At 37.6% G+C, this 21909-nt stretch overlaps 2 protein-coding genes and 2 long non-coding RNA genes across 5 annotated transcripts; 1 reads left to right on the top strand and 3 right to left on the bottom strand.

The window, feature by feature from the left end:
- Positions 1-1146: 1146 nt before the first annotated feature.
- On the bottom strand, positions 1147-3769 carry LOC125208652 (putative beta-1,4-xylosyltransferase IRX10). The gene is made up of 5 exons (XM_048108307.2): positions 3593-3769; positions 3378-3489; positions 2454-2842; positions 2009-2250; positions 1147-1882 (listed from the first exon to the last, which is right to left on the bottom strand). Exons 2-5 carry the CDS (start codon positions 3478-3480, stop codon positions 1369-1371), a joined length of 1248 nt encoding a protein of 415 aa, XP_047964264.2. The 5' UTR covers positions 3481-3489; positions 3593-3769; the 3' UTR covers positions 1147-1368.
- Positions 3770-13976: 10207 nt separating this feature from the next.
- On the bottom strand, positions 13977-15683 carry LOC125204341 (uncharacterized). Its single transcript, XR_007173540.2, has 2 exons — positions 15234-15683; positions 13977-15158 (listed from the first exon to the last, which is right to left on the bottom strand). It is a non-coding gene; the product is annotated as an uncharacterized LOC125204341 (long non-coding RNA).
- Positions 14951-16847, top strand: LOC125204342 (uncharacterized). Its single transcript, XR_007173541.2, has 3 exons — positions 14951-15037; positions 16034-16094; positions 16636-16847. It is a non-coding gene; the product is annotated as an uncharacterized LOC125204342 (long non-coding RNA).
- Positions 16848-18952: 2105 nt separating this feature from the next.
- On the bottom strand, positions 18953-21761 carry LOC125207316 (cytochrome b-c1 complex subunit Rieske-4, mitochondrial-like). Of its 2 annotated transcripts, none has more exons than XM_048106605.2 (2): positions 21522-21761; positions 18953-19820 (listed from the first exon to the last, which is right to left on the bottom strand). In XM_048106605.2, the coding sequence occupies exons 1-2, from the start codon at positions 21628-21630 to the stop codon at positions 19177-19179; spliced, it is 753 nt and encodes a 250-aa protein (XP_047962562.1). In that variant the 5' UTR covers positions 21631-21761; the 3' UTR covers positions 18953-19176. The 2 variants fall into 2 exon arrangements, with proteins under 2 accessions (XP_047962562.1, XP_047962561.1); XM_048106604.2 differs by having other exon boundaries at positions 21474-21755.
- Positions 21762-21909: the final 148 nt, after the last annotated feature.

The raw sequence follows: 21909 nt of genomic DNA, 5'->3' as shown, positions 1-21909 counted from the left end.
ATAGTGGTGTTATCTACTGTTGATGATGATCTAGAGATGATCTATTAATAAGAAGAGGAAATACTAATCTTAACTAAACTCACTTTTGCTAAAACAAAAAATGACACGTCTAATGAAAAGAAGAAATTAATTTACATTGTCAACCTATCCTAGCTTGCTAGCACTCCTCATAATCACATTTCATAATGCTATTGAGTAGAATACACAATGGATAGCATCTCCAAAAATCTATTAGCTTGTTTATCTTTACATATATCATATTTGAGTTATCAATCCTATGAAATAAGTATGAGTTAAGTATACAAAGCATGTATTTTATTTTCCTTTTATAACAGAATCTATGTTACTTAACATTCTCTTTACAAATGAATTTACATAAAACGTTTGATTGAGTATACCAATCTTAGTATATCCAAGTAGACTAGAATATGAGATGAATTGTGGAGGAGATTCAAATCTTAACAAAAAATGATTTCTATTAATCAAATATTATTGACCTACCCAACAAAATCGCGTGACCATATGTTGCCGTTGCATCAACTTTTTGAAACCCAACCTCCTCCCTTCCTCGTTTAATAATTTACAAAGTTGGACTTAAACTTCAACTCTTCAAGAGAATATGCTGAACCTTAAAACATTCAGATCTTTGGCCACATATTTTACGAAATTTTATCTGTATTATAAGTAAAATATTTCATTCTGTTGGTTGTATCGTAAATGAAAAACAAATCTTGTTCAACGGGCATTGTTATAAAAAGTTACTCTATAAATTAATTGTGAGTCTTGTGACAATTTGTGATAAAGTATTTAAGTACTATTTATCGCAGCAATTTTTGATGGACCTATAAAAGGAAATTGGGCATCTTTGAATAGTTTAGATAGTGCAAAATTAACTCTTTTAAATCACATAGATTTTATAGTATCTTTTTTTTTTAATTAAAATTTTGAATTCATTAGACTAATAGATTGTCTCTATAGTCAGTCCATGGACGTAGGAAATATTCAAAATTATATTTATTTTACTTCCATTTACTTGGTAATCAAAAAATACAAAAAAAAAATAAAAAAATGAGAATGCTAATTACGATTATCTAAGTTATAGTACTGTATTTTCTAAGATGAACTCCTGAGCTATTGGGAGAACGCTTAGCCAAATAGGATAAATTCCACTTACTATGCTATTGAGTAATGATCCAACGAATCGGATTTCATTCAAGAATCCCACTCCCACCAAATTCTATCACCCTCTTAAAAGTTTCATTCTTCAACTCGTATACACAAAAATTAGCAATTTGACAGACCATAAACAAAAATTAGGAACTTGACAGACCATTACTTTCTGGGCGGGCAAGAAACTCGATCGCATCTTCACCAAGGCTTGCGGTCCCCAACTGGTCCTGCAGTCCAGTTCAAAACCTTCTCGCCAGGCTTCAAGTATATTTTCTTGTCGTGAGGCAGCTTCCGGGCTAGCCCGTTTAAGATTTGGTGGAAAGCATCTCCCGATTGTGCTGGCTGAGGGAACAACATCGCCTGTTTCATGGAAGGATTAGCAAGTAGCCTCTGCTTCCGTAGAATCACATCAGCCGGGATGGATGTGAGGATAGTGTCCAAGTATGGGACATCCTTCTCTGCTACGAACACGCCTATTTCCTCCCATGGAATAGCATCTGCAAATGGCAGCACGATGTCGTCTGCTATGATCACCGGAATGCAACCAAAAATCACAGCTTCCACGAGTCTGGGGCTCCATGGAGCCCAACCCAGAGGGCATAAACAGAATACAGCTCGCTGCATGTCCTCGTAGTATGTGGTTGGGTGGTCTGTGGAGATGTCAAACAGTGGATTGTTCTTGAAGTTCTCCCACATGGACGCCCGAGCACCTCTGCGCATAGATCAAGAACTTATGCCATCAGCTTTTAATGTGTTAGAATGAACGATATTGCAGATAACTTTGGGATGTGAGTGTGTTGAAGATGCTCCAAAAACAGACAGCAATGTTGAAACATACCTCGCGTAGTAACCACCTTCAGGGTCGTTGTTTACATCATAGAACAAACCACGGAAATAGACGAAGATGGATCTTGGCGTGTTGGGGGGAATCAAGTGGGACATAATTTTCTCTGGAGGCGCATATGGAGGTATAGTTATCGAACCATCATTTAAACAGACATGGTTTTGTTGTCCAAAAGTTTGAACCAAGGTAGAACGTTGAAGTAACGGAAGGATCCCCCTCTTTATAGCTTTCTCTTCCTATAGTTGGAGAAAACATTGCAATATCATGATGTGCCCTTAGTAAGCAAGGATCTACCAAAGATTCAAAAGTTATAATGTTCTAAAAACTTCACATTTAATATCAACCAATGCAAAATGAATATTTTAGTTTGTTCTCACTTCTTAGTCAAGAGCCCAATTCCGTAGAAATGAAAAAAGGATACTAGAGATTAAAAGCTTACTTGATAATGGAAGCAGGCACCAAAATCATGGGGAACAAGAAAGAAATGATCAGCTCCTTCAGTTCGATTCCAGTAAGGCCATCTAGCCGAGATGAGCTGTATCGCACTCCTCATCATTCTTGGCGATTTGAAAGGCAGTGGCAATCCATTGGGTGCCAGATCACAAGTTGAGTAAACAGGTGTGTAGAACCAATCTGCTTCATTCGGATTCAGAGTTCGAACAGCACTGGTTAAGAGAAACTGGTGCATAAATATCTCAGCAGCAAACATGTGCGTAAGACAACGCGGATCTTTCTGCAGGATCTTCTTGTTGTATTTGCTCGGAAGCTCGTACACATAAACTTTCAATTTTCCCACAGGATTATCATCAAGAACATCACCAGCACTTCCTACATTACATGTTGACAAAGATGAAGATCGCCAAAACACGTTTTCACATAAATTTTTCCACACTGTAAAAGTAAGTTCATGCATTTGTGGGAGTGGATACTTGATTATATCAAATAAATAATTCTAAACAAAGAATTCAAACAATATGAAATCACACATAGTTAAGACTTCCAAAACACACTAATATGGTTAAAGATGATTTATCCTGAAACCATGTTGCTGAGCATTAAATGCCATGTCCCCAACCCTAAATTTCCCCCCAAATTCTTGATTGTATAGAGTGTAATACGTTTCTTCCAATTAACCCGCTACAGAAACACAAAACATACAGTTGCACCCCGTTTTGAATTTGATTGCAAATCACCCAACTTATAGGCATTGCTCACAGAAATTCAATCAAAACCTATTTATATGATTATCATAATTCAGCTGCTCAGAACATGATCAGTGAAGATTCGATTTTCCTAAGCCGAATGCCAGGCTGATCAAATCAACGAAATAAGAAAACAGAATCATTATGAGCTAAAAGAGGACCTGAAATTCTCTCCGTACGCGCGCCGCGGCGGTCAATTCCCTCGACGCCGATGCTGGCCGTAAACAGAGCGAGAAGCAGACAGCCCCACATCGAAAACTCCATATCTCACATCTTCCGAAAACAAGACAGTAATATTATATAGTGTTATTAACGAAAAAAGAGCAGGCATTTGATGCAGTTGAGCAGTCGTACTAGAATGTAGGTGAAGAGTTACCTTCTTCGGTGTCTTTGCTTTTCTTGCCATTTAAGACAGCAATAAGGAGGAAAAAATAATCAGAAATTGAATGAAAATACTGCACATTTTTTAATAGTGTATGGTACATGATGTGCTTCAATGGCGAATGACAGCTGCATTTGCTTTGCCGGTAGGATGGCCCGTCCACTTCTCGACGACGACGGCCGTTTCAATTCTAACACTTTTAACATTCACTATTAACATTCTATAACCGGCCTGAATACAAAGCCCATTTGAAATTATTAATATTGTCAAAATAGTACTAAATGATGAGCTTAAAAATGTGAAAACTAAATGTAAAGGATTTAGGTCATCGACGACCCTATCTCTTATTCATCCCTTAACTATTCATGGGTTTCATTGTACTTTTCAGCTTATCTCTTAACTAAGAGACAACACCTGCATCCCTCCATCTCTAACCATCTCATCTCTTAACTATTCATTCAATTTCATTTTTTATTTTTATTTTCAACAAATTCAATTAATAAAAACACACTTCATTAAATAAAATAAAATTACAATTTAAAAACTTAAAAAAAAAATAAAAAAGACATAATTTAAAAAACTAAAAATTACAAATTGCACACTTAAATTCAAATATCAAAAAAATGGAGGCAAAGAAGCAGAAGAAGGAGTTCTCTAGTGACGATCATCTAACGGATGCCAAATTTTGCCCAAATGTGCTCCATTAAATCCTCCTAGATTTGGGCGTGGGCGGTAGAATCACGTGTCCTTGCCCGAATAGACAACCGCTCTTGCAAAGACGGATGCACTCCCCTTCGAGGCGGACTATTTGCGGTTGAGCTTCCGGGGGTTTCAGGGTCGAACCAATTTCCCGCTTCAGGTCCTTCGTCGGCGACAAGCCGACAATCATGTTGTGCAAGATTATGCACGTATACATAATGTCGACCATATTATCCATAAACCACGTACGAGTCAGGGCTTTGATAATGTTAAAATGGAGCTTGGAGAATCCCGAACGCTCTCTCCACATACTTGCGAGCAGCCTCTTGCTTCTGCGCAAAAAGAGCCTGTTTTTCGTTCGCATGCCTGTTGTGTTAGGTTTGGTATACTGAAAAGCATGTTTCGAGCAAGTTTCACTCGAATAGAATCTTGCTTATATACGTAAAACTCTATAATCCACTTTTAACCCGATTCAGTATTATTCGAGCAGTTTTGCACGAATAGAATCAGTATATTATTACATCGTGTTTGCTTGTGCATTTATAAGATGTTTTATAAACATTTAAATGTATAAGAAGCAAACAAAGTCTAAGTCTTTTTCTTAGTAGACTGGTTGTGGGCGTCGTCCACTTTAAGGTAACACAGTCGGTTCTATGCAATGCTTTGCAAAAGAAAAAGAAGAATTTCACAATCCAGATAGGCTTAGACTACCTATCGTGAAAGGTTGCAATGTCAGTCCGATTATTTCTAAGTCTTTCTGAAATAAGATGATGTTGGTGTGGTATAGCACTGAATGGATCTAACAGCAAGACGTGTCTTTATGCTATCTACTGAAAGACTAGGTCTTGATAAAATACTATTTCTTATCTACATACGTTAGCATTGAGCATACGGTATTGATTATGCACTACTTTGACTTATCAAATGGTGCGGGTTTTTCGCAACCCAATAATCCTGATATATATTGGGTAGTGGTGATTAATATCTAGCGGTGCTAGGATTGCTATTATGTTGAATCGCGCACGAGGTGAGTCTCGTTTGATAATGTCCTCAAGAGGAGCTAGAACAAGGTTTTATTATTCGGGAAACTGGCCAGTTGGAGTTTTATTACTCTATGAATAATAAATAAGTGTTTCTTGCTAAGTCCACTCTTGGAATTAATAAGATGTTAATTAATTAAGTCCATGGCAGACATTAATTAATTAATGGTCATCTATATCTTAAGCTCGGGAAATAAATAATATAAATAACGGAAACCCGGATTACTTGTAATTTCGGATTTGGATGAGGAGTGCAATATTACTTCTGTAGTGGCTGCTCGTTATATTCCAATTAAAAGCTTATATTAAATTATGGTTCAATTTAATTAGTAAAAAGCTAATTGAAGGAGTCCATATCCAAAACCTTCCATAGATCCCTGACTGGGCCCAATATGAACTTAATATAAATAGGAGAATAAAGGAAAGACAAAAACACAATTATTAGTAGAGGAAATTTTCGCCCCCCTCTCTAATTAGTAGAGGAGTTCGAAAATTCTTCAGCTCTTCTTTGTAAGGAATTTTCTGTCTTCTTTATTCGAGTCCTAGTATTTTGATAAGATCAGTCCACCCTGATATCGAGATACAGTTCGGGAACCAGTCAGAAGATTCGTGGTCTAGTATTGAAGATCATCATGTGGAGAAGGCGCGAGCAATCGTCGATTATTTGGAGAATCAAATCGGTAACCCTAAACCGTAGAATTCATGTTTTAGGATTTACTTTCTTGGAGCATGAATTATTTGCGTTCTAGCATGCAATTATCTGTTTAACATGTGAATTGATTAATCGCATAATCGGTCAAATAGATCCTTATCTGATTTATTTGTTTTGTACAAGTCTTCCGCTGTGCAAGGGACACCAAACCCCAGCAATTGGTATCAGAGCCAATTTTTGGCTCTGATTATGTGGATTAATTTCATGTTATGTGACTTGCTTGAATGCATGATGATGATGAGAGCACATTCGACGAGAATGTGCAGCCGGCGCTCGCGCCGGGGCTACATTGCCGAACGCGCAAGCCTTAAACATCAAAAAGTGAATTACGTATTTTTGGAGAATAATTCACGTGGGACATCACAAGGAATTTCTTTTTGTCTTCTCATAATTTGATTACATGTAATTATTATGTCTATGTAATGATTAAGCATGTTGTTTTCAAATATATTGCAACTGCATGCACGAGAATTTATAGTCTTGCCGCTGTAATCGTATTTGTTCGTGATGCATTTTTTCCTGGCAATTTGGCGTGTTGTGGTCGAGGACGACGGTCTGTGCGTTAACAGCGCCGGTGGGTACGGAAACAGCGCCAACAGCAGCGACGGCGGGCTGGCCAAGCTGTGTCGGCAGCCCAAGCTCTCGAGCTGGGCAGTTTGCACGACGCAGAACAACAGCGGTTATGGTGCGAGTGGGAGCCCTTCGTGGGCAGTTCCAGGACTCATGTTCCATCGCCTCGCAGAGCTCAACATATAACTCTTTCCAAATTTGATTAGGATTTCCAAATCCTTGGATTCAATTTTGGAAAGAAATCAAGATTAATTTGGAAATAAGATCTGAATATATCTTTTGTGGATTTTATATACTCCCTCCGTCCACAAATAGGAGTCACGTTTTTCCATTTTAGTCCGTCCGCGAATAAGAGTCCCGGTTCACTTTTACCATAAATGGTAATAGGGTCTCACCTTCCACTAACTCATTCCACACACATTTCATTTAAAATTAATATATACAAGTGAGACTCCTATTCCACTAACTTTTTTTCTATCCACTTTTTATTAACATTTCTTAAAACTCGTGCCGCTCACGAATGAGACTCCTAACGGCGGATGGAGGGAGTATTATATAAGATTTGATTTTGTATTAAATCATGGATTAATTATAGATTTTATCCTTATTTTATGGATTTGTAGGGATTTAATTCCTAAATGAATCCTAGTTAAATTTGGATAATGACAATCTAATTTTTTATCTATATCCTATGGATTAATGTGGATTTATCCCTAGACAAATCCTAGTTGGATTTAGATAATGATAATATCATTTTATTCTTATCCTATGAGTTTATATGAATTTATTCATAGATAAATTCTAGATGGATTTGAATAGTAATAATATAATATTTTATTCTTATCTTATAGATCTACATGGATTTATTCTTAGATAAATCTTGGATAGATTTGAATAATTATAATATAATATTATCTTATTCAATGGATTTATATGGATTTACTCCAAGATAAATCCTAGATGAATTAGGATAAACATTTATATTAATTTATTTTATCCTATGGATTTGAATAGATTTAATTCTATTAAGACAAATCTTAGATGGATTAAAATAAGTATTAATCCAAGTTATCCTTATCTTTTGGATTTATGTCCTAGATAGATTAGGATCTTAATGATATATAAGAAAATCCTTATTTAATTGGATTTAGATAAATTTATTTATCTAAGAAATCCTAAGTAATGTTTGATATATTCTGGATGTCTATTCTAAATAGAATTAAGATTTGTATAAATCTTGATTGATTGGATTGTATTTTTATCTTATGGATTATGATGGAAGTGTTTCATCTAGTAATATCCTAGTACGATTTAAATAATGATAATCCTAGATCAACGTTATCTTGAATTGTAGGATTTGATTTTATCGAACTAAAATCTAGAATAATCCTAAGTGGATTTAGATAGTTGACTCTATCTTGATAAATCCTAAATGAATTTGAATAATCATTATCCAAGATAAAACATAATTATTTAATTGATTCTCCCTTGACTAGATTAAATAATTTTCGATAATTATCCGGTGTGTTTAAATGCCATGCATTAAATGGATTTATCTGTTTATTTGGTGTTTATCTATTTTAAATGGATTATCTGCTTTATCTGCTTATGTGATAATTATGCAAAAACCATATAAAAATATCTAAGCGATAATTACAACAAGTGCGTTGTATACGGTCTCCATCGATTGGTTTGCAAATCTATGAAGCTAGTTTCTAATATTATCGTCACCCATGCTGTGGGGACAATAATCCTACGAAATAGCAAGTTCATAAGGGCAGACTTCTCAAATATAAATAGTACGAACTAGAAAGTAGTTTCTAATATTATCGCCACTCATGCTGTGGGGACAATAATCCTAAGAAATTATAAGTTTCAGAAGTTCAAACAGAATTTATGAGATAGCTTGGTTTTGTTATCAGCGCATGAGCATTGTTATGGGAGTGTGTTGTAGAAACAAGATTCTGTAATGCTAAATCTGATGGTCGAGCTTAGGCAACATTTGGCGGCCATGCCGTGCTGCGGTCTCTGGACTATTCGTCGGTGTTGTGACCAGTAAAATTGCTAAAATTTTAATGCGTATTGACCTCTGCTTGAGGGTACAAAATTTTAATTTTACAGTTGCAAGATACATAATTGTTTTGTGGTTCATTGCGATTATGTATTGAGCATGAGTATGTGATAATAATTTTATTTGCCAAATCTTCATTATGTCATTCAATATTTGTCTGCGATCCTTAAAGAAAGTAAACTCGAATGCCTAAATTATGTAGACCGGAAACGAAAATGGATAAGATTCTCATCGCTGAAAGCTTGGAGTTTATACTCAATGATTCATGTCCTCCATTTCCTCGACATAATTCCACGAAGAATGTTCGAGAATGCATTATGCATGTACTTGACAAGCTCTTTGAGGAATAAGGTCAAGCTATTTTTTCCTTTAAGTAGCTCGACAAGTCTTGGTTAATGACGATGAAAGATGGATATCAATAGAATCTGTCAAGATGATTCGATTGGAATATCCTAAAGTGACAGAATGTTTTGAGGATCTTTTGATCACTCAAATAGTTTCTGACACAAGTCATCGCCTAAAGTAATAAGAAATGACTACAAGAAGGTTTAACTGAAAAGTAGAAAATCTTCAGAATAATAGTCGTTATATTACTGTTAGAGGAAAGTAACATGATAGATGGCGAATTAATAAAGGCTGCATTTTTCTTAAGTCCTAGTTCTTTTGAACAAAAGACTAGATATGAAAATGGGAGAGCCTAAATTGTCATCAAAGTTTGTTTAAAGCGAGAAAAGATGCTTTGTGAGTTGGATTGACCTTTTTTTTTATAGAAGGACAATGACTTACATGACAATGCAACTTCTAATTAAGAGATCTTGATCTAGTTAGGTTTTTGTTGCAGTGGGAGCTATTAATGCTCAACTATTGTTTTATGGTTGATGCTTAATGCATCATAGTATTAAAATAATATAAGTGCGACAAGGTTGAGTATTCAACAACACATCAACTTCATAATCATTGAATGATAAAGTATTTATGGCTCTTAGCCTTAAGGCCAAGAAAATACTTAGCGATTGTTCAAACTGATCTAGACAATCAAGATTTTAACATTTCGTTAAATAGCTTGAGAGTTGAGAAAGTCTATTTGATGCACTATGAGTTGGAATCATTTGATTTTTCAAGAGATTCATAATACTTATAGAAGTGCAACATAGAAAGACTAGCAAGTCTCAATGGTTTACACCATAAGGAGACGAGCAAAGAGTTATGATCAGTAGTGGGAGTCTAATCTCCATTAACGAATCCAAGCATTCATCTAATGAATGAGATAGTTATGTAAGAAGGAATCGAAGTCTTTCTAAGACAAGTTTGATTAAGTGATGAGTTGTACTCATTAAAATCTTATCATTGATGGGATAAACATTAAAGAAACTACCAACATCAGTACCTTCTACAAAACACGAGTTGTGGACTAGAGCGTCTCTAGTCTAGCACATCTCAAGGTGTAATGTTGTTCCAACACGTGTTGGAAAAGTGTCCAAGAAATTGGAGTTGAGTACTGAGGCATGTTTTAAGGTTTGTCCCAAATGATGTAAGGTTATAAGTTTTGTAATCTTCAAAGATATAATTCTTGTATGAAGATCAAGAGATGAACTACAAGCCTAATAGTTTGATAACTCTCAAAATAAAGAGAGATATCGGATTTTTCACATTACCAAGAAGTCATACCATTAGAAACTTTTGCACTAATAAAATCAACTTCAGTACCTAAGATTGTAAGAACCATGTCGTAGTGGGAGCGTTCCACTGGAACACAACAAGTTCATGGGTCTAAGAGTGTCGTAAGACTCAGTCTTAGATTAACTTGAACATAATCCCTTTAACTACAATGTAGTATTGGTTAATTTGGATAATCATCTTTGAAAAGGTGATAGATTCCATATTACAATCTATGATAGACAACATATTTTACAAGACTTGTAATACTACCTACAGGCTGTGTCAGTCAGTGGGAGCAAGTATCTTTGCAAGTGTAAATGTGGATCTCAAATGGCTAGACAATGACAATGGGTTATGCTCAAAGAGAATTATCTTCTCGTTATCGTTGTGCCAGGATTTAATCGATCATATTGTATATTAGAACTTACATAAATTAGAATGTATGTATTATGATTGTCAAGACAGCCATCTATAAATAGAAGTCTTGAGGAAATCATCTACTAGAACATTCTAATGGATATGTAATTAAGGGCAAGAAACGCATGATTGGAAGCTTATATAGACCTTCATGGTCTTAGGCAAGCATCTAAATCAGAGTATATGTGTTTAATCAAATTGTCAAATATTTGGAATTTGACTTGTGTCCTTATCAGTGCTATAAGCACAAGGAAGTTGAAAGTGCATTACATATGGTATCATTGGTACTCTACGATGATGAAATCTACAAAAGTTGCAAACAACTAAGATTGACATCTAGCGTAGGAAACTGGTTGTCTGCCCAATTTAAGATAAAGGAGTTAAGAGAAACTAATTATATTCTTAGCATCTAAGTCCTTTTAAGATTGCTAGAAAGAATGTTGAGATTCTCTTAGGAATCCTATATCTACACATTGCTTGGAACATTTTAGCATTAGATATTCCATGAAAAGGTTTATACCTTTCAAGATGGAATTGTCTTGTCTCTAGTCAAGTATCGTTTGACGCTTAGTGAGATCAAGAATTATGAGACTAGTTTCGGAGATAGTTGTCTCATGTGTGCTATAATATGCACTAAGTTTGATATTAGTTGTGCTTATGCATGACAAGCGTATATCATATTAACCATGGCAAAGGACTTTGATTGAGGTAAAGAGTATACCATAGTGCTTGAGAAAGACTAATTGCTATATTCTAGTTTACCAGTCATTCATGTAATGTCCTTGGGGTTACATTGACTTAGTTTTATGACTAATCAGTGATCGAGTAAGTCATCCTCTGAATATGTGTTTACCTTAGGAGTATCTTCCTAATAGCTTTAATCGTAAGTTTGAGTATGCCTATGAGTATTACATTTGGAGTATGACTCTAGTGAAGGCTAACTCAAGGGACACACGAGCTAATAAAGCTAAGCAATCACATAGAGAGATGAAATTAATTAAAGATCAAGTACGTAGCAAAGACATTATGGTGGAAAAGATATGATCAGAGAACAACCAAGCAGATTTTTCACATAAAATACCTTTGTGGCAGCATGTTCAAACATGATGTGAAATGAATGGTGGTTCGATATATCTAGTACAAATACCTGCTTTGTGTATAAGTGGGAGAGTTTTTGGCAGTGGGTATACTCGAAAGCATGTTTTGAGTATAAGTGGGAGATTGTTAGGTTTGGTATACTGAAAAGCATGTTTCGAGCAAGTTTCGCTCAAATAGAATCTTGCTTGTATACGTAAAACTCTATAATCCACTTTTAACCCGATTCAGTATTATTCGAGCAGTTTCGCACGAATAGAATCAGTATATTATTACATCGTGTTTGCTTGTGCATTTATAAGATGTTTTATAAACATTTAAATGTATAAGAAGCAAACAAAGTCTAAGTCTTTTTCTTAGTAGACTGGTTGTGGGCGTCGTCCACTTTAAGGTAACACAGTCGGTTCTATGCAATGCTTTGCAAAAGAAAAAGAAGAATTTCACAATCCAGATAGGCTTAGACTACCTATCGTGAAAGGTTGCAATGTCAGTCCGATTATTTCTAAGTCTTTCTGAAATAAGATGATGTTGGTGTGGTATAGCACTGAATGGATCTAACAGCAAGACGTGTCTTTATGCTATCTACTGAAAGACTAGGTCTTGATAAAATACTATTTCTTATCTACATACGTTAGCATTGAGCATACGGTATTGATTATGCACTACTTTGACTTATCAAATGGTGCGGGTTTTTCGCAACCCAATAATCCTGATATATATTGGGTAGTGGTGATTAATATCTAGCGGTGCTAGGATTGCTATTATGTTGAATCGCGCACGAGGTGAGTCTCGTTTGATAATGTCCTCAAGAGGAGCTAGAACAAGGTTTTATTATTCGGGAAACTGGCCAGTTGGAGTTTTATTACTCTATGAATAATAAATAAGTGTTTAATCCTAAGTCCACTCTTGGAATTAATAAGATGTTAATTAATTAAGTCCATGGCAGACATTAATTAATTAATGGTCATCTATATCTTAAGCTCGGGAAATAAATAATATAAATAACGGAAACCCGGATTACTTGTAATTTCGGATTTGGATGAGGAGTGCAATATTACTTCTGTAGTGGCTGCTCGTTATATTCCAATTAAAAGCTTATATTAAATTATGGTTCAATTTAATTAGTAAAAAGCTAATTGAAGGAGTCCATATCCAAAACCTTCCATAGATCCCTGACTGGGCCCAATATGAACTTAATATAAATAGGAGAATAAAGGAAAGACAAAAACACAATTATTAGTAGAGGAAATTTTCACCCCCCTCTCTAATTAGTAGAGGAGTTCAAAAATTCTTCAGCTCTTCTCTGTGAGGAATTTTCTGTCTTCTTTATTCGAGTCCTAGTATTTTGATAAGATCAGCCCACACTGATATCGAGATACAGTTCGGGAACCAGTCAGAAGATTCGTGGTCTAGTATTGAAGATCATCATGTGGAGAAGGCGCGAGCAATCGTCGATTATTTGGAGAATCAAATCGGTAACCCTAAATCGTAGAATTCATGTTTTAGGATTTTCTTTCTTGGAGCATGAATTATTTGCGTTCTAGCATGCAATTATCTGTTTAACATGTGAATTGATTAATCGCATAATCGGTCAAATAGATCCTTATCTGATTTATTTGTTTTGTACAAGTCTTCCGCTGTGCAAGGGTGTAATACCCCAAATTTTTTCTACTTTTTTTATTTGTCATCGAAAGACGTCGTTTGTGCATCTGAAATTTTTTCGCCTTTGTTTCTTTAGCCAAGAGAAGGATTTTACTTTTGGGCCAAACAATTATTAATGCCAACCCAATTTGAAACCCAGTTGTTATGAGTCCAAAACATATTTTATTATGAGTCCAATTTTGGAGAAGCCCAATCAAGATTTAAACGCATGTGATACTCCTCAACTCAAAGCTGTTACAAGGAAATCTGGCCACGATATGCCGTGAGTCACCAGGATTTAGATCAGCAACAACCAATATATATATGAGAGAATTCGGAATAAGGGATTAATTTCGCTGACCTTTCGAAATGAGGGATTAATTTCGCTGACCTTTCGTAATTTGGGATCGTGGCATGCGTATTTTTCAGAATAAGGAATTTCTAATTTTTTCTCTTTTTTCTATTCTATTTTAATATTATTTCACTCCAATCATTTATCAATTGTCTAAATCACCCCTCTCAAATATTTTACCTAATTTCTACAAAATCACCGACACAGTTTCCTGCCCTCTACAAACACGGCCAGGAAAATAAATGCTTCAGCTGGAAACGAATCCTTGGCTGGATCTCCAACGCCATCCTCACCTCCCTCATCCTCTTCACCCTCCCATCTCCATCCTCTCCCCCTCCGCCCTCGACCGCCGCAGCTCCCCTGCCGACGCCACCTGATACAACTCCACCCACGACTGATGTAACCACCCAAAACCAGACTACTACTCATCGCTCCAACCACTCCGCGTCCAACCGCTCCACTCGCACACCATCATACTTGAAGGATTATGTTTGAAGTAGTTTCTGTCAGTTATGCATATTAGAGGGTAGTTCTCTGTCAGTTATGCATATTAGTGGGTAGTTCTCTTGTTTAGTAGTAGTTGGTAGTTTCCTAGTACGTTTCTATAAATTAGTTTAAGTAACTTTAATGGAGGACATAAAAAACTTTCCAATCAAGTGCTTATTCCTTTCCTTTAGCTTTCTTCCAAACTTTGATTATTACGGTGCTCAGCAATTGGAGCAAGTAGTTGCTCAAAATACTACTTTTGCTTATAACACCACCGACCTCGGCGCCACCACCTACACCTGCACCATCTGGGCCGTCAACTGCCAGATGAGGACGTGATAAGGGAGATGGAGCGGACGGAGAGGGGGGGGGGTTGATTAAGGTCAGTGATTTTGTAGAAATTAGGAGTAAAATATTTGAGAGGGGTGATTTAGGCAATTGATAAATGATTTGAGGAAAATAATACTAAAATAGAATAGAAAAAAGAGAAAAAATTAGAAATCCCTTATTCTGAAAAATATGCATGCCACGATCCCAAATTACGAAAGGTCAGCGAAATTAATCCCTTATTCCGAATTCTCTCTATATATATACATGTTCTACCACATCACACGTGTTCCACCATTCATAAATCTTGAAAAAAAAAATATAGAGAAAGAACTGAGTTAGAGAAGAGAGTTTTCGGCCGTCTAAGAAGGTAATCATCGGTCAATTCTCAGCAATGAATTCCTTGCATTCATTTAGGATAATCCTGAATCATCGTGTGCTCTGAACAAAGTTTCAATCTTTTACGTTTAGCCTTTGTCTCAACTGAAAATCTAATCCCCAAGAAACAAATCAACATCGATTAAGAGAATTAGGATTAGAATAAGAATTTGAAGGAGAGGACTTACCTGCCGGGAGAAAAGAGTAGCGAAGGAGGTGTGGCTGCGGCTGCGATGGAAGTTGCGGCGGCTCGGCGTGTGAAACGAAGACGACGGCCAGAGGCAGTAGCGCCGCGGCGGTGGAAGAAGCAGCGGCTGGTCTTCGACGGAAGGACGTGAGGCGGCGCCAATTTTCGCCGGGGGAAAGTTTTTGGGACGAGAGAGATGGGAGTTGGTTTTGTTTTGTTTCTGACTTGTGTTTTCTGTGAGAAAGAGGGAGAGATGTGAATTAGGAAGAGAGAGAAGAAGTTGGAGTCATGATCTGTACTTCTAAATTTGGAATTTGTAGCTCCAGATTCGAGACATCAAATTGAGAAGAGAAAAGAGAAACAGGGGCGGTGGGAGTAATGTACTTTTCATCATTATACTTTTGGTTTGGTACGTGATTATAGTGACGAAAGTTTAGTATAGGTTTGACTAATATTTTAAGTACTGGGCTTTGATCATTTTGAGATGTAGTTACTATTTTTGGAATTTGATTACACATTGGCCAACCTTTTCTATTTTGAGTTTGGGTCCGAAGAGGGGGTATCTTTAGTGATGGGTTGGAAATTCTAGTTTTATTAACGGAGTTAATTAATTTAGGTCAGCTAATTCAATATTTTACGAAGCTGATGTAAGAACGAGTTTTAAAATACGAGAATCTAGAAACCTTTCTAAAAGGAGATGAAGAATAATACGAGCATACACGTAGGATGCATGTATTCCTATTAAAGTTTAAGAATACCTTGAGTCTAATTAGTATGTTATATTGTGATATTTTCAAAAAGGCTATCTCCGCAAGTTAAGGTCGGAACGAGAAAATCAAGTTAAGGAAATTAAACGAACGAGGTGAACTTTTCTATCCTACATACTAATGTGGATAAAATATCAAATATTTTGAGATGATATTTAGTTATGCAAATGATGTTGTCTTGCCATAAATGATTTGTTTTATGTGTATGAAGCCAATCTATTTGGTTAGAACGTAAGAATCGAATTCGGGTCCGAGTGAGGGTGGTGCCCCTACTCGGATTAGTGTACACAGGTGACCGTTGGAAGGTGGCCACCTTCCACGGCACAAAGATGATATAAGTGGAGGCCGTTGGGAGGTGGCCACCTCCCCGGCTGGAGAAAGATGTAGGTGACCGTGGGAGAGCACCATCTCCACGGCACTTGGTGCTCAGATATGGCAAAAAGTACAGAAAGAACTTAGACTGATCAGTCAAATTTTAGCTTCCAAAGAATTTAGTAAGCTCGGGCCTTTTAAGAGAAAACCCCCGAGTGTTACTGTGATGGCATGACAATATTTTCATTTTATGTATGTATATTTCGGCAATGTGTTCACTGAGTATTTTTATACTCAGCCCTGCATATATTTCTAAATGTGCAGGTTGAGCAGTGACGGTGGAGAATGCTGAGCAGAGTTATGATTTTCCTTTTATTTTAAGTAGAGGCTCTCGGCGGTGCATGTCTCCATACATGTGACCGCGTTCATTCCGCTGCGTATCGTCCTTCTATACTCTGATAAATAATTATTGAATAGTAAGATTTTCATTAAAGTTCTTATGATTAAAAGTTAATTAGAAATTGTTTTCCCCCTTATTTCTAAGTGAATATTCGGTCATTGTTTTATCCCCCCTTTCTATTCCCCTCTTCTTTATTCCCACCCCTAGTCACGGTTTTCCAGCTTTGAAATCTTTAGCAAAGTGCGGTCGTGACCAAACCCCAGCATGTTGAACGTCTTCACGAAGGTTGGCCACTTCGGATAGATGTCGTCGGCAAGATAGTACCCCATTTTATACTGGCGATTGTTAGCGATGAAATTGATGGACGGCGCTTTACCATTCAGAACTTCGCTTAAGAGGTCGGAATGGTTGAGCACGTTGACGTCGTTGTTCGAGCAGGGGACCCCGAAATACGCATGCCAAATCCATAGCCGGCAGTCAGCGATGGCCTCGAGTACAACGGTGGGGTGGGTGCCTTTGTGGCCGCTCGTGTACGACCCTCTCCACGCCACAGGACAATTCTTCCATTGTCAATGCATGCAAACGACGCTCCCGAGCATCCTGGGGAATCCGTGCACTTGTTCGTGAAGTTGGAGCAGAAACTGACAATCTGCGGTGGTTGGCTTCTTCGGAAATTCGTCGGTGAAGGCTACCCGGACGCCTTTGCAGAAGTTCATCAAACAAAGTCTCCCAGTGGTTTCTCCGACGTGCATGTATTCGTCGAATGAATTCGCCGTTTGTCCAGTAGCAAGCTGACGGATCGCTGCAGTATATTTCTGGAGCGCCGTGTGACCAGGACGGCCAACAACGTCGAACCCTTCTCTGAAGTACTCTTCCCGGGCTGCCAATGTATTCGCGATATGCAAAAATAGCGCGCGTGACATACGGAAACGGCGACGGAAGTAGATATCTCGCCATACCGGGTTCCGACTAAAGTAATCGCGTTCCAACCTTGCGGCGGCTTCCTCCCGGTTACGATAGATGTAAGTCCGGGGTCGCCTTTGACGAGGCGCGACGGCTTCCTCCTCCCTACGTCGATCTTCTTCTAGCGATTATTTCATTATTCGACGCATTTGCTCAAATGGATCCATGAATGAAATGATTTATAGAAGTGATTGGAGTGGAAAGAAAGAAAGAGAGATGAGAGAAGAATAGATGTGTGTTTGTGTGTAAAATGGAGAATGAAGAGTATTTATAGAATAAAAAAAAATTAAAAATTCGACCGTTGAACAATCATATTACCGTTTTTATTTATTTATTTTTTTCGAAAAATCTATTTTTTTAAAAAAAAAAAAAACAAATTATGACGTCATAATTACGACGCCCACTCGCGGGCCGGCGAGTGGGCGTCACGCCTAGCGCCAGCGCGCGCCACATGGCGCTGGCGTGTGGCGAGACAGCTCGTCGCGATGCCCTTCCGCGCGCGACGCGGGACGAGATGGTGTTTGCAACGGCGTCTCGTCGCCGTCTCGTCTCTGCGGGACGAGATAGGGATGACAACGAGACGCGTATGGTTGTGAAAATTAGTTGGATTAACTAATCTTTGCGTACTTCTGCAGAAAGTTCTATTTATATTGTTATTGTATGATTTGTAATAGTGTTAGTTAATTATATCTAAGCGATTATCAAGATGAAGATGGAAAAGCCGGAACAATGAGGGCTCTCGTCACCAAACATAATTTTGTTTTATTTTAATTGTGACATGCTCATATTAGGCCAGTAATTTTATTCATGAATAATTTTGATTATAAATGGGAGATGACAGGTCAGGAGGTGAGCAACGAGACAATAGGTCGATTTTTGAGTGCTTGGAATCAAGATGTGGAGAATGGATCGTTGATGCTGCTCAAGTATCTCAAGTGGAGGAGAGAGTGTCCCAAATGGGTGTTTTAGAAGGTTTGATGTTATTTATAGAAGGGCGCCTAGCGATGTCTTGACTTTGCAAGGCTATGATAAGATAGGGCACCCAATCCTAGTCGTTCTCCTAGGCAACCATCAGCTCGTGCCTAATATCAACGACGTCTTACAACATATGATACTCACTTTTTATGAACATCGTTCTCGTGCTACTTTCATTTATTACTATAAACATTGGTTGTCTCGGGCTACATTGTTTATGCTCTTGACAAAACTTGTTCGATGTGGTATACACGCACCACTAGAGATGAACATAATGAGAAATCTCAAAAGTCCCAACAAATATGAATCTCAATACAAAATCTTTTAACTGAAGGAGAAAATAAAGATCAGTAGCCAGCATTATTCAAAACAGCAATGCCCTTTCAGACTGCAGGCCTATCAATCAAGGAATCCTTGAAAGACCAAAACTAACTAATACAAATCCAGTATAAAATTATTCGTCACCATAATGGATTTACCAAATATTTCTCCCTACCACATCCTTCACTTCAAGACCGACTTCTCTCTCACCCAACCATCAGCTTGTTCTCATCTAAAAAGGTGTAAGTGGGAACCTCCAAGTTAAATGGTGCAGGCCCTTTGCGAATCCGGCCAGAAATGTCATAATGGGATCCGTGGCATGGGCAAAACCAGCCCCCGTAATCACCAGCATTCGGCAAGGGGATGCACCCCAGATGGGTGCAAACCCCGATAACCACGAGCCATTCCGGATTCTTGACCCTCACAGCATCCTCTTGTGGATCACGAAGGGAGGCAACATCAACACTGTTTGCCAGCTTGATGTCTTCTTCAGTTCGGCGCCTGATGAAGACAGGCTTCCCACGCCACTTCACGGTGACAGTTGTCCCAGGTTCAATACTAGACAGATCCACCTCCAGGGAAGCGAGAGCGAGGACATCTTTACTAGCAGACATGCTCAGAACAAATTTGAGCACAAGGAGTCGAGCCAGTGATGCATATACAAACCTGCCTCCAGTCAAGACAAAGTACGCAAATGCACGCTTGCTGGGATCACCTGGTGGATAACGCTCGTGGTTGTGATCGTCGTAGACAATCTTTGAGGTGGGATTCTTGATTGCCGCCACAGTAGCAGGGACTTCCGGAACCAGGCCTGAGTTCTGTCCTGTTGCCAGTGAACCAGAAGAGAACCCTACAACATGCATAGAGGTTAGAAAAATATTATTTCAATATCTATGGCTTTCTAAATTATACATGTGGAACGGCTGAAAATGGTAATAAGTTCACCTAGAAGCAGCTGTCACAGTTGAAGGAGTAATGGTACAAAAATATATTGGAAATTTGGAACGCGGGAGAAGCTCAGCCACACAAGACAGAATAAACACAAGTATAGTAGACTAAACCAAGCACCTAAACTAAAGTACTGAACTGATTGCCAATGCATATGATAAGAGGACAAAGAAAAACAGATAACAAAATGAATCAATTGAGATGTAAGAGTTAATCATACAGACAAACACAGAGCATGGTAAAGCCAAATGAAACAACAGAAAAGCATTTTCCTGATAAGAAATTTGAGTGTGCAAAGAAAAACAAATATTAAGCGGCAAAAGTGAAAGAAAATCTCAGCATACAGTTAGATGAAAATAAACACTGATCCAACAGAACAACGGTACGCATATCACAAAGAATCTGATTGGTTAGTTGGTTCCTGGAGAGCCTTTACCACATACCTAGTGTTCTAACTTCCAATCAAAAACTTGCAGCGTATGGTTAGATGAGAAACAACCAACTATATGAATGCACGTACACGTGTAATCACAACAAATCAATTCAGTCTGCACACATTTAACTATCTGGAAGTAGAAATACATATCCACCACAATAATACCAGAAAGAAGGTTGAGGTTGGGTTTCTTTTATATTTTCTTGTTTTTGTTTGAGGGGAGTGGGGCTTTGGGGGTGTTCTAGAATCTAGCATAGATTACTCAATAACATCCACAGTCAAGAATCAGAACATTCAGACCACAGACTGAAGTAAAAAGGCTAACAAGGTAGTGGAGTATTAAAAAAGGATAAATATATATCATGCATCGAAGTAACAATATCAGAGTTATTATTTGAAACAATTCCAATTTTCATAATAAATGAACACAATTGGTAGGTTTCTCTATGTAAGATAAAGGAAGCAAGAAAAACATAGCCAAACTGACAAAGTATGGTTGTACTTAGAAGCAAGACCAGTATGCTGTTACTTTGCATCTAGGATATTGTGACAGAACGTTTAAAACATTGGACTGTGAGCGGAAAAAACTGTACCAGATAATGCAAGCACCAGTGTAGTTACTTGCTTCAAATATTATGATGTTTGAATTAATATCTGAAAAAATCAACACAACAGAGGCTCGTGATGTCTTTGGCCTAATTATCTATCAGTAATATTGAAAGCATCTTTAATTTCATAACCAACATATACATATTGGCTAAACTAACAAACTCAATGAATATAGAACCGAATATACAACTAATCTATATAAGGTCAGGGGAAAACTAAACCGACAGCTCCATGAAGAGCTCTCTTCGAACTTATCATCTCAGTGGAAACAAAAGATACCATTGTTATGGCCAGTCAATCACAAAACTAATTTTAAAAAAAAAACATTTTATAACAGGATCAATTCAGTCAATATCGATGGAGAATCCAGGCAGCACTTTGAAGCATCCACAATTCCACATAACCCGAGATTTTAAAAAATTCCACATATATTTCTTAACTAATAGGATCTTCGCAACAATAAGACATAAATTAATCAATGCAAACGGGGCCAATAGAGAAGCAAGGAACCTCTGATCTGATCAAAAACGGAAATTGATTCAACGGGCGAAGAAGTACGTTTTTCCGATGACGAATCGCCGCCGACAAATGGGTTTCTGGTGGCGAATGGAGCTTGACCCGAGCGCCATGAGAGAGACGAAAACCTCCTCCCCGCTACCCTCAGCATGTCCGATTAATGGAGATTGAGTATTGACGACGGATTGTCGAGCCCTACGCAGGATCTCACTCTATCACAAGGGAAAATAGTGTGCAAATACAAAACAAAAAAAGGAAATACTCTCTACAAATTCGCTATGGCGAAAGAAACGACGTCGAATGACAGAATTGGAACGGGCTTTGAATAGTACTCAGATGCTGGGCCGATTTCGGAAGATATTTAAACGGGCCCAAATTTGTCCAATTTAAGATTTCTATTTCTATTTCATTTTTTAGTGTTATTAGATAT

Source organism: Salvia hispanica, chromosome 6, assembly GCF_029641045.1.
Source record: "Salvia hispanica isolate PSC_SH4W2 chromosome 6, Shi_PSC_v1, whole genome shotgun sequence".
Classification (NCBI taxonomy): Eukaryota; Viridiplantae; Streptophyta; class Magnoliopsida; order Lamiales; family Lamiaceae; genus Salvia; species Salvia hispanica.
The sequence above is the reverse complement of the archived record's forward strand: the minus strand, read 5'-3'. Positions and strand labels throughout refer to the sequence as shown.